Source organism: Pipistrellus kuhlii, unplaced genomic scaffold, assembly GCF_014108245.1.
Source record: "Pipistrellus kuhlii isolate mPipKuh1 unplaced genomic scaffold, mPipKuh1.p scaffold_m20_p_1, whole genome shotgun sequence".
Classification (NCBI taxonomy): Eukaryota; Metazoa; Chordata; class Mammalia; order Chiroptera; family Vespertilionidae; genus Pipistrellus; species Pipistrellus kuhlii.
In genome coordinates, this window is record NW_023425404.1 from 81,377,270 (window position 1) to 81,391,000 (window position 13,731).

At 41.0% G+C, this 13,731-nt stretch overlaps 1 protein-coding gene across 3 annotated transcripts in view; it reads left to right on the forward strand.

Annotated features, from left to right (window-relative positions):
* The window catches only part of SVIL (supervillin), a 212,234-nt gene that overhangs the window by 132,779 nt on the left and 65,724 nt on the right, over nucleotides 1–13,731 (forward strand). For 2 of the 3 annotated variants that reach the window (XM_045586015.1, XM_036453521.2), the window contains one exon: nucleotides 11,266–11,346. The exons of the other annotated variant lie outside the window; for it this stretch is intronic. In XM_045586015.1, coding sequence (XP_045441971.1) covers nucleotides 11,266–11,346 — 81 coding nt within the window. The remainder of the gene's footprint in view (nucleotides 1–11,265; nucleotides 11,347–13,731) is intronic. 3 annotated transcript variants of the gene reach the window in all.

Here is a 13,731-nt window from a genome sequence, read left to right on the forward strand (position 1 = left end):
AAAAAGATTTTTAATATAATGATATTACCAAAACTGTACTAACACAGTATAGCATAAAAGTTGTAGGAATTATTAAAAATTTGGAAATAACAGGATTGCTTCTATTATATTCTAAAATATTTGTTTTCTCTGGCTCTTTTTTGTTCATCACTTTATGTTGTTCATTGTATTCCACATCTGAGTGAGATCATGTGATATTTATCTTTCTTTCTTGACTGCCTTATTTTGCTTAGCATAATGCTCTCCAGGTCCATCCATGGTGTTGCAAATGGTAAGAATTGCTTCTTTTTTACCACAACATAGCATTCCATTGTGTGAATGTACCATCCGTTTTTAATCCACTTATCTGTTGATGGACACTTAGGCTGTTTCCAAATCGTAGCTATGGTAAATTGTGCTGCTAGGAACATAGGGGTGCATATATCCTTTCTGATTGGTGTTTCTGATTTCTTGAGGGGATATATTTCTAGAAATAGGATTACTGGGTCAAGTGGGAGTTTGATTTTTAATTTTTTGAGAAAACTCCATACTGTTCTCCACAGTGGTTGCACCACTATGTATTCCCACGAGGAGTGCACGAGGGTTCTTTTTTCTCTGCATCTTCAGCAGCACTGTCATTTATTGATTTGTTGATGATAGCATTTCTGACAGGTGTGAGATGGTACTGCATTGTTGTTTTGATTTGCATCTCTCAGATGATTAGTAACTTTGAGCCTTCCTATGTCCTCTTTCAAAAAGTGTCTATGTAGGTCCTTTGCTCAATTTTTTTTTTATTGGATTGTTTATCTTCCTTTTGTTAAGTAGTATGAGTTCCCTATAAATTTTGGAAATTAAACCTTTATCAGAGATAACACTGGAAAATATTTTCTCCCATGCAGTGGGCTTTCTTGTTGTTTTGTTGATGGTTTCTTTTGCTGTGCAGAAGCTTTTTATTTTGATGTAGTCCCATTTGTTTATTTTCTCCTTAGTTTCCATTGCCCAATGAGATATATCAATAAAGATATTGCTATAGACATGTTTGCTCTTTTGCTGCCTATGGATTCTTTTAAGATTTTATGGTTTCCCGTTTCATGTTTAAGCCCTTTACCCATTTTGAGTTTATTTTTGTGTATGGTATAAGTTGGTGATCTAGTTTCATTTATTTTTGTGCATGTATCTGTCCAATTTTCCTAGCACCATTTATTAAAGAGACTATCTTGATTCCATTGTATGGTCTTGTCTCCTTTGTCATATATTAATTGAGCATAATGGTTTGAGTCGATTGCTGGGTTCTCTGGTTCCTTTGGACTATATATCTGTTCTTGTGCCACTACCAGACAGTTTTGAGAACAGTGGCTTTGTGCTATAGCTTGATATCTGGTATTGTGAACCTTCCAACTTTGTTCTTTCTCGGGGTCTTTTTTATTCTATATGAATTTTTGGAGAGTTTGTTCTAGGTCTGTGAAATATTCCATTGGTATCTTAATAGGGATTGTATTGAATCTATAGATTGCTTTGGGCATATGGACATTTTAATGATGTTGATTCTACCAATTCATGAACACGTATATTCTTTCAATTGTTTATGTCTTTATGTCTTTTTTCAGCATCCTATAGTTTTTCCAGTACAGATCTTTTAACTCCTTAGTTAAGTTTATTTCTTGGTATCTTAATTTTTTTTTTAATTGCAATTGGGATTGTTTTTTTAGTTTCTCTTTCTGTGAGTTCATTATCCTATATAATAAAAGGCTAATATTCAAATTATGACGCACACTGACCACCAGGGGACAGATGCTCAATTGTCGGTGTGGAGCACTGCTCAGCCAGAAGCCAGGCTCATGGCTGGCAAGCACAGCAGTGTTGGCAGGAGCCTCTCCCGCCTCCACCTCTGTGGCAGCGCTAATAATGTCAGACTGCCAGCTTCAGACATTCCCCAAGGGTTCCCAGACTGTGAAAGGGCACAGGCCAGGCTGAGGGTCCCTATGAGTGCATGGATTTCATGCACCAGGCCTCTAGTTGGTGAATAAAAAAGCCATAGATTTCTGGGTGTTAATTTTGTATCCTGCTACATTTATAAATTCATTTATTAAGTCTAGTAGTTTCTTAATCGAGTCTTTGGAGTTTTCTATGTACAATATCATGTCACCTACAAAAAATGAGTGTTTACTTCTTTTCCAATTTGGGTGCCTTTTATATCTTCTTTTCTGATCATTCTAGCTAGGACTTCCAGTATTGTGTCAAACAGGAGTGGTGAAAATGGGTATCCCTGACTTGTTCCTCTTAGGAGAAATGGTTTTAGTTTTTGACCATTGAGTATGATGTTGGCTGTAGGTTTTTTATATATGTCCTTTATCATGTTGAGACATGCTCCCTCTATTCCCTGAGGGTTTTTATCAAAAATGGGTGTTGGATTCTGTTGAATGCCTTTTCTGCACCTATTGATATGATCATGTGATTTTTGTCTTTCGCTTTGTTTATGTGATGTATCACGTTTATTGACTTGCGAGTATTGTACCAGCCTTGAATCCCTGGAATAAATTCCACTTGATCATGGTATATGATCTTTTTAATATATTTTGTGGAGGGTTTTAACATCTGTTTTCATCAAGGATATTGGCCTGTAATTCTCTTTCTTTGTAGTGTGCTTTATCTGGTTTTGGAATTAGGATAATGCTGGCCTCAAAAAGAGAGTTTGGAAGTGTTCTTTCCTCTTGGATTTTCTGAAATAGTTTGAGGAGGATAGGTGTTATTCTTCTTTGAATATTTGGTAAAACTCCCCTGTGAAGCCATCCGGACCTGGGCTTTTGTTCCGTGGGAATTTTTTGATTCCTGCTTCTATTTTATCAGTTGTTATTGGCCTATTCAGGTTTTTTTATTCTAACTGATGCAATTTTGGGTGATTGTATTTTTCTAGAAATTTGTCTATTTCATCCACATTATCCAGCTTGTTGGCATATATTTGTTCATAGTATTCTCTTAACAATCCTTTGTATTTCTGTGGTTTTAGTGGTTACTTCTCCACTTTCAATTCTGATTTTATTTGGGTCCAGCCTCTGTTTCTTGATAAATCTAGCTAGTGATTTGTCAATTTTATTTATCCTTTTAAAGAAACAAATCTTGGTTTCATTGTTGTTCTATTTTATTTTTTTTAAGAGTATTTTGTTTTTGTCTATTCAAAAGCCGTCATATTAGAATTTAATGAAATGATTTAAAGTGATAAGAGAAATGTTAATGTTAATTGTTTATAGTATTCTGAATAAAGAAATATTAAATGGTTGTAATTTATATTTATAATGTGGTTTATACAAAGTACATTTTTAATTTCAGATATCCCTAGTCAATACTCAAAGCACAAGTCAAGTATGCATACTAAAATTATTTTCCCTGATGCTGGCATTATACATGTGTCATGGCCAATGCATGGATATTTATTGATCAACAGTTGACTTTTAGCTATTATGATGTTTAGCTTCCAGTGTGCTTGGGAAATTAGGAATTAGGTTTCATGTATTAGGTATTATGTCACATTATTTCTTTCTGACTGAGGAACTGAAGATCTCTCAGGGATAGCTGAGAGATCAGTCAAGCTGAGTTGAAATATTTCCTTGGTCCTCAGAGTAGTTATAATTCCTCCCACATAAGATCCAGTATTGCCTGTTCTCAGTTTATTCTTCCCATGAATTTTCTCATTTCCAAACGGGTAGTTCTTACACAGGTCTTCTGATATAGATTGCTGTGGGGGGAGGAGACAAAATTTTATCTGCCTTGCCAAGTCTGGGCCCCAGCATCCTCCTTGTACCACTACCCGACTCCTACCTCAGCAGTAAGTGCCCTCCGAGTCCAGTTGCTCTTTACTTCTGGACTCCTTTGATTTCATGTCATACATTTGGAGAGAGGAAGAAGGTGATTGGGTTTTGCAGGATTTACAGGTAATTGAGTGACTGTCGGCATGTGGTCAAATCTGTGAATGTGACCACCACATCTTTGTGCTGTTTGTGCTGAGCCCTAGAGCCCATGAGCACTGACATCTCAACTACATCATGACTCATTTAAGCCATGGAGGCAGTTGTTTTCCAGAATACAGAAACCTGTAGCTTTGGAGGAGTAGAAGATCTAGGCTAGGGTGCCCTAGCACTAGGTTAAGCCCATCCTTTCATAAACTAACTTGTGATTTGGCAGTTAATATGCTTTTTGCACCTTTTTATTTTTACCCATAAAACAAGGATCAGAATACCACAGAGAGCCCTAAGTGGTTTGGCTCAGTCGATAGCGTGTTGGTCTGCAGATGGAAGAGTCCCATGTTAGATTCTGATCAAGGGCATATACCTTGGTTGCAGGCATACCCCCAGTTGGAGCTGTACAGGAGGCAACTGATCAATGTTTCACTCTTGTCAATGTTTCTAACTCTCTATCCCTATCCTTTCCCCTCTGTAAATTAATAATAATAATAATAATAATAATAATAATAATATTTTTTAAAAAGAATACCTGAGAGAATTGTTATAGAGATTATTTAACAACTAGTGACCCTGTGCACAAAATTCATGCATGCAGGGGAGGGGGTGGTGTCCCTCAGCCCAGCCTGCACCCTCAACAATCTTGGACCCCTTGAGGGATGTCCTGTTTAGCCCGATCCCTGTGGCAGTCAGACATCCCTCTCACAATCTGGGACCACTGGTCCTAACCACTCGCCTGCCTGCCTGCCTCAATTCCCCTAACCATTCTTTCTGCCAGCCTGATTGCCCCTTAACCACTCCCCTGCTGGCCTTATTGATGCCTAACTGCTTTGGTGCCAGCCTGATCGCCCCCAGATACCCTCCCCTGCTGGCCTTATTGCCCCCAAGGCTTTTATTAGTATAGATATGACCCTTCACAGAAAATTTCACTAACCCTGTTTTACAATAAGAGCTTGTCAATTGAATCATTGGGGTCAAACACCAAGGTTTCCTTTCTTTGAATAGTGGAGGGAATAATTATCTTGTCTTTAGGTTGCCCTGAACATCAAATGAGATAATGACTTAAGAAAGTATAAAAGCACTACATAAAGACAACTGTCTTTTTCATGTACTGAAAAGACAATAAAGTGGTAAAATGAAAAACACTATTTTTATTCTCCCCCTTCCTTTGCAGTCTTTACTTAAACTTTGAAATTTATAAAAATGTCACTCCTATTTTTATTTCTTTATATTCAATAGTATTTTGTATTAGTTTTAGGTTTATGTTAGTTATAGAATAGTGGTTAGACAATCATATATTATACTTTACAAAGTGTTCCCCAATATTTCCGGTACCCACCTGGTATCATACTGTCATCACAATACTGTTGACTATATTCCCTATTTAAATGAGAATAGGTTTACAGTTTACTTCCAGGCTTTCTTTTGTATCGTTTGCCTTTCCTTTTCTTTCTCACTTCTTCCCTCATTTTTCTTAAATAGTATTTCAAATGGCCCTCAAAGCTCAGTGAAGGCACTGGGACATGCTTAATCCATTTGACAGACCAGGAAACCGAGGCCAATTCCAATTTGCTGTGGAACTGGACTCAACTCACAGGGAGCCTTCATAGCCTTGCTCTCTGCCCTTTCTAAGGGACAGCCGTGGGGCAAACAGAACAAACCTTCCTGTCAGGCTTTGGAGCCTCTTTCTCAAGTACATCTTCATTGTGGATGCTCCGCATTCTTTCCTCTCCGTCATCCTCTGCCCCTATTCTTTATCGTCCTCCCTCCCCCACTTCTGGGAAGCAGGTGGTAGGCTTCCCACTCACTGTGCAGGTGTGTGCTGCCATGGGGTGGGGTGGGGTGGGAACTGGGGTTGGGATGGGTGTGGGCTTGCTTTTGGGACAAGGCAGGAGCAGGAGTCACTGCCTTTCAAGTGCAAAGGCCACTGGTGTGAGGCCTGGTAGCCCCGGGAGCTTCGCCAAACCACTGCAGTGGGGTACCCGGCTGTGCAGCACCCCTCCACTGAGGTGGTGTCGCCCCTCAACCCCCACCTCAAGGCTGCGGGTCTGCGCCCCTCCTTCCACACTGGCCTCTTGTTTCCCTCCAGGCTGATCCGCATCTTGGGGCCACTGTAGACCCTCACTCTCCGCAGGTGAGGCAGATCCCTGCCTGCTGGCCCCCAAGCCCCCTCTGGTGCACCCCACCTGGGTGCTGTTCTTTGCCCCTTGGGCTACCGCCTCCTGGCCAGCTCCTTCACTGAAGCCACAACACTCGTCCGGGCGCAGTTCTGTGCCCCTTGGGCTGCCCGCCTCCTGGCCAGCTGCTTTGCCAAAGCCACAACACTTGCCCAGGAGCCGCCCCTCAAGAGTGCCCACAGCCAGGCCTTTCACACTGCTAGGTGTTCACCTCTCTGTTTCATGTCTTGAACTGGCACCAGGTTCAGGCATCCTGTGGCTCAGCCACATGATCTCTGAGAGGCCTGGTAGAGTCAGTCTCTGCGAACCTGTGGATCTGTGGCCAGAGGCCCAGCCTGGGTCTCAGTAACCCCATGCCTGCTAGAGAGGGCTGTTGGAGGAGGACTGGAGGCCATCAGTCATTTGCTCCCCATCTCCAGAGGGGACACCACAGGCTCACGTCCCCACCCGGTCCTGCTGTGGGCATAGCCTCCTGATTGGTTGTGATGTTATGGAGTAATGAACAATTTGCATATGCATATTCCTCTATTATTATATAGGATTACTCAATTTCACAAACTTACATTGAGACCTGCTATTTGCCATACACTGTCTGAGTGCTGATGACCCAGTGCCCTCTTCTTTCAAAAAGTGGAGTTGGAGACAATAAATCAGTATGTAACGAGACAGGTGTGAAAAGTAATATGAAGAAAATTCAAATGAATCAGTGAAGTTAGAAGGTAAATGGGGGTTGCTATTTCATATGAATTGGTTAGATAAATATCTCTGAGAGGACAGTAATTTAGCAGAAACTTACATAAAGTGAGGAAGCAAGCCATGTCCCTGCATGGACACTAAGCATGGAGTGCTTGAAGAGGCCCCTGGTCAGCAGTGAGGCAGGAGCATGGGATTGAGGGGTCATGATAGTGATGAGATGTGTGGGGACTGGTAGGCAGGTCTGGAAGGGCCTCATGAGGGCTTTGGGTTTGCTCTAAATTAAACCATATAATGGTTTTGAAAAGAGGAAAGACAGATCTGCCTTCCAATCCCATATAAATAAGCCTAATATGCAAATTACCTCATCAGGTAGTTGTTCAACTGGGAGACTGGGAGTTTGACTGCTCACTATGACTTGCACTGACCACTAGCAGGTGGCATGGAACATGGTGGGTGGCGCAGCACTGGCAGCAGGTGACAGTGGAGGTGCTGCCAGCCCCAATAGGTCCAAGAGCAGAACCACAGTGGAATGGTGGAGCAGGTGAGCAGGCTGCACCAGGCCAAGGTGGATGCAATCAGGCCTAGGTGCTGACCAGGGTCAGAGGTCAGCTGGTACCTGCCCTTCCATGCCAGATGCTCGCTTTTTGATTGACAACTAGGCCTAGGGACTGTACCAGTGCATGAATATTTAAAAATAATTCCTGTGGTTGCTAAGCTGAAAACAGACTGTATAGGTGGGCAAGCATGAAAATAGGTAGAATAATTAGGAGGTCATCTCAGTAATCAAGGTGGGAGATGGTGGTGAACTAGAATAACAGCTGAGGTAGCGAAAAGAGGTCATATTTTTTTTAAAATATATTTTATTGATTTTTTACAGAGAGGAAGGGAGAAATGTCGATGAGAGAAACATCGACCAGCTGCCTCTTGCACACCCCCTACCGGGATGTGCCCACAACCAATGTACATGCCCTTGACCAGAATCGAACCTGGGACCTTTCAGTCCGCAGACCGACGCTCTATGCACTGATCCAAACCGGTTTGGGCAAGAGGTCATATTTTGAAGTTAACAGGATTTTCTCATGACTTAGATGTGGCTGTGGTGTATGAGAGAAACAGATGTGTCAAGAGAAGTGAATTCAAATGTTTGGCCAGGCCACCACGAAGAAGGAATGGACATTTGCTGAACTAGGGTTCCAGTAGAAGTGAGGCTTGGAAAGAAATGAAGGGTTCCTTTAAGATGGCCACTAGATATCCAAATGGAAATGTCAAGTAGCCAAGTGAATGCAGGAGTCGGTGTTAAAAGGAAGATTGGAGTGGAGATGAATGTTGCAAGATCCAGGCCATGGAAGTGAAAGCTGGATGAGATCATTAAGGCTCCGACTATTGATGGAGCAGGAAAGGAGACAGAGCCATGGGCTCCCAAAGGTGCAGGTGGTGAGTGAGACAGAAGACAGATGAAAGGCAAATAAAAGGCATGTGTATCAAATGCTTCTAGTAGGTGAATAAGGAAAGGACTGAGAAATGACCACAGTCTGCATGCATTATGTGGATGTTACTGGAGAAATAGGAGTTCACATCTAATTATAATAGATTTCAGTGGTCTAAATTGCTATAATGCTGAAGATAGGGCAGTGGTCACAGCATAATGTACAGAAGTAAAGTCTGGTTGAGGGCAGGGGGTAGGGGCCCAGAGGAAGGAAGAAGGAAGGGGGTAGGGAATGGGAGATATCTATAATGCTATCAACAAAAATATATATATTTAAAAAATACACAGAAGTGATGACAGACAGATCCTTGCCTGTCAGTGCAAACCAAAACTCAAAGTAAAGTGATTTTAGAAAATTCAAAGAATTTTATTACAATTATCATTCTATTCTTTTGGGAATTGCTATGACCTAAAATTTGTTTGCATCCTGGTATTGAAGAACTCTTGCAGATAGGTTGTTAAGGGTTTGAGCCGGTAAACATTTTAACCCCAATGTAGAGTTTCCATTGTCCTTTCTGTTTTATAGGAGGATATAGGTTAGTATAGCTTTCTTTGCCTATGATTTTTCACTGAAATATTTTCAGCCTGGTATAATTACAGCTGACCCTTGAACAACATGGTGGTCAGGGGCGCTGTGATTAACTTGACTCTCCAAAAAGTTATCTCTTGGTATCTGCAAGGGTTTAATTCCAGGACTATGTTCTGCCCAAAGCAAGATTCTTAGTTGCTCAAGTCCCTTATATAAAACTAGAGGCATGGTACACGAAATTCATGCATGGGGATGGGGGCGTATATCCCTCTGCCCAGCCTGCACTCTCTCCAATCTGGGACCCCTCAAGGGATGTCTGACTGCCCATTTAGGCCTGGGACATCCCTCTTACAATCCAGGACTGCTGGTTTTCAACTGCTCGCCTGATTGCCCTAACCACTTCTGCCTGCCAGTCTGATCACTCCCTAACCACTCCCCTATAGGCCTGGTCACCCCTAACTGCCCTCCTCTGCAGGCCTGATTCCCCCTAACTGCTCTCTTTTGCAGGCCTGGTCACCCCTAATTGCCCTCCCCTGCAGGCTTGATTGCCCCCAACTGCCCTCCCTTGCAGGCCTGGTCCCTCCCAACTGCCCTCCTCTGCTGGCCTGATCACCCATAATTGCCCTCTCTTGCAGGCTTGGTCCCTCCCAATGCCCTCCTTTGTCAACCATCTTGTGGTGGCCATCTTGTTTCCACATGGGGGCAGGATCTTTGACCACATGGGGGCAGCCATATCCTGTGTTGCAGTGATGGTCAATTTTCATATTACTCTTTTATTAGATAGGATAGAGGCCTGGTTTGCCCTGAAGGGTGTCCCTAATCAGGGTGGAGGTTCCTTTGGGGCATGGGGTGGCCTGGGCAAGGTGCCTATGGTGGTTTTGCAGGCCAGCCACATCCCCGGCAACCCAAAGGGAGGCCCTGATAATGAGATTTATCTTCTATAATTGAAACTTTGTAGCCTTGAGTGGAGGCCACGTTAAGCCAGGGTGGGTGGGAAGCTTGGCTTCCTCCATTACCAGGGGAAACCCAAGCCTCCTGCTCTCTCCAGCTCCATGGCTATTACCATTTTTGTTGGTATTTATTTACCTTCTATAATTGAAACTTTGTAGCCTTGAGAGGAGGCCAGGGCCTGCAAAGGCGGGCGGAAAGCTTGGCTTCCTCCATTGCTGGAGGAAACCCAAGCCTCCTGCTTGCTCCAGCTCTGTGGCTACCGGCATATTTGTTGGGTTAATTTGCATATTCACTCCTGATTGGCTGGTGGACATGGCTGGTGGGCATAGTGGAGGTATGGTCAATTTGCATGTTTCTCTTTTATTATATAGGATGGCATTGGACAATGCATACAGTTGGCCCTCCACATCTGTGGTTTATTCATTGGATGCATGTGAAACCCAGGGATACAGAGGGTTGACTATTTACTGACAAAATCCTAATATAAGTGGACCTGTCCATTTCAAACTTATGTTATTCAAAGGTTAATTGTACTCTGTCAGATTCAACCTTGCATTATATTCTATTTCATATTGAGGAATGACTGTGTAAAAAATATATTATCTTGCTTAGCATGGTATAAGCTTTTTAATGACTGGTTGGTGCCTGATTCACCTTTGTTACTTCTCGGAGTTTAGCTCAGTGCCTTGTACATAGCAGGAATTCAATAAACATGAATCGAATAGACTTGAATTAGTATTGGCCACTGTTGTGTTGGCTGCGTTATTCGGTGATAAATATAAAAGGAAAATGCATTATTAGCAATTAAAGGTATGATCTTATTTACTTTCTTTTTTATTACTTTATTTGATATGTACAGTTTCAGATGCTGTTTTTATATATAGCTATTTACCAATTTACCAATGTACCTGAACAAAACTTAGGTATGAGATGTTGCTTTATATTTTTAATCCAATTTTTTATAAGAGAATTTTGTTTAGTGGGCAAAATGTGACTATTACAAACCCTTAATACTTTCACATTACCTGAAAAAACACTATATTTGGTGATTTTAGTAGTGAACCATATGTCCTGGAAATTCCATGATATGAATATAAATCCCATGACAAAGAGTGCGTATACATTTTAAAAAACTAGGAATACTCTTTACTTAACAGAAATTAGCCTTTCAGGTTTAAATTATAATCAATTTTCTAAAATTGCTTTTGTTTGAATTTTGATTTACACTGGCAGGCAAGAACTTTTCTGTCACCATTTCTGTACATTTTGCTGTGACCACTAAAGTCTGTTACAATCAGATGTGAACTTCTGATATCCCAAACCTATCACCCCACTTCCCTATTTGCAGTATTATAATAGCAATTTAGTAGCCTATAAACAATTCAGATATATGGGACACCACTTTTTTCCAACTATAAAGAGTCTAATTTCTGTGTATGTGTGGACATTTTAATAGACATTTTCTGAAGTTTTGTTTTTTGTACATGATAGTACAGGGAAACTCAAATATGAGTGGTTTCTGCAGAAAGATTCCGAAGGGGACACACCTTCACTTATCAACTGGCCTTCCAGGTATATTCCAAATTGAAACTCTTGGCTTTTGTTTCCTGAGTGCTTCTCTCCCTGCTTTGCCTGCTGTTTCTCACATCACCCAGTGCTAATTCTCCTCTTTCTAATGGTAGTGCATTTGAAATTCACGTGTTCAGAAAGAGCTGCTGGAAGTTACTTCCTAATCATTTGCTTTTCTCCTTCAAATGTCCTAATATCTCCTCTACTAGCATTTCCTTTTGCTCCTCTTTTTGAAGCCTTTTTACTATACCTCTTGTTTTTGTCCTCTCTAGCCACCTCCCACACTGCCAGTCAATCTGGCACTTTTGGTTGCCCCCTCCTGAGGCCAGCTACTCCGCTGGTGTCCCATCTTGTCAATACCCCTTCACCAGGCACAGACTCCTTGTTTTCATGTCTCTTCATCTCTACACCAATAGTTAATTTTCAGCAGTTAAATAGAGTGCCTGTAGTTTTAAAAGCAGACAAAACCCCCTATCATTTCATTTTTCAGATTGGAGGCAGGGAGAGGCTGAAGGAGTAAGAATGAATAAGTCATTGGCAAGACAAAGCACCCATATATTGAGTTTCTAACAGTCTTTGTTCTCAACTGAGGACAATATTCAGATTGTCTCTGATTAGAAGGACAAATTCCAAGGGAAAAGTTGAACCACATTGAACCACATTTCAGTCTTCTTTTGATTAACAAAACTTGTAAATATGAAAACACCCAACACTGGCTAGTCTGAGAAAAATAACAACTCAGAATCCCTTTTCCCCTAAATTGTTCATACTAACTGCCCTTCATGTATCTTCATTTTTCTTTAGTAAAGTATATTTCGATATTCTGCATCTCATGTTGGAAAACATGGAGGTGTTCACATCAAAGTTAGCAAGGTGAATTGGTCATTTAAGGAAATAGTGTCTTCCTAAAGGTACATATTAGAAATAATTATTTTTGATGACTAATCTTAAGTAAATAAAGGTTTTACATTCCCCAAGAAATCACCTTTCCTTCTTCAAAAGCATGCTTTATTTTTAGTAATCCATTCCTAAGCAGTTTCAATGGTTTCTCATTTCTCTATGTGGTATTTCAAAAAATAAGAACTACTGTGTTTCCCCGAAAATAAGACATCCTCCGAAAATAAGACCTACTTACAGGTTTCCTTCTGAGTGAAATATAAAGCATCCCCCAAAAATAAGGCCCCCCCTAGGCTAAACATGAGAGATTTGGTCCACTAATTCTGAAAGAAATGGAGTCACAAGAAATTCACCAGGAAATTCAGGAATTGGATTGTTATGATGATGTTCCAGAAGATGATGACATGATTGTCATTGAATAAATGAGTAAATTCTTGATACTGTAGGATTCACAGTTTTCCTGGTTTGTGTTGACAACTACCATACTACTCTACCATATACAGGTAATAAATTTCCTTTATTTTCATTTAACAATAAATGTGTACTGTATTCTTCTTCATGGAAAAGTAAGACATCCCCTGAAAATAAGACCTAGCGCATCTTTGGGAGCAAAAATTAATATAAGACACTGTCTTATTTTCGGGGAAACAGTGTAGCTAGGACTATTAAAGCCACGGGTTTTGCAAATACTTATCAAGTTACATACATTTTGTCTCTATTCTTTCTCTTTAAAAGATAAAGTGACTAAGGCAGGTAAGTGCCTGAGGTCACACAACTAGAACTAGCTGAGCCAGGCTTTGTGCAGAGGTCTCCTCCAGCCCCACGACCAGAGCTCTGGCTGCTTTGTTTCTGCCGTGATGGAAACATAGAAAAGTAGCTTTTAAAATGGATTAAGTTTTGCTGTCAGAAACAACCAGAGCAATCTCTTTTTACATTACTTTTTAACTAACAGCCTAATAGGAATTGCTATTTCAGAGGAGAGAAAAATGTTTAGTTTATTAATTCTTTCAACAATGACCTTTTCTCTAATATTCTTCTGAGTGCTACACTTAGTAGTAATGATGAACAAACTGGTGACATGTCTTCTGAATGAATGAATGCAATCTGCACTGCATGAAAAGCTTGTGAATGTTGAGGCGTGTGCTTAGAAGAGGTGATTATTTGTTGTATCTTGAACTCAATAAAAAAAAATAATAATCATGAATACTCTTACATTTCCAGAAGATGATGAAATCACATTTGGTCAGTAGGTGTAGGTATGCCTGGAAACTGCCCACAGTCATATGCTAGGCCTGTACATGCAGAAAGCTTGCTGTTCACAGCAGCAGCACCAGTGTGCCCTCATGCATACTATGGTGTGCATTGAGGGATTGTCTGTGGCTTCTGGGTATTCATTTAGTTAGAAGGCATCTATTCTCTCCCAGGACAGCATCTGACCCCTGAGCTTTACGGGTAGAGTTAGTTTTGCACCACCCTGGCATTTGAATGCAC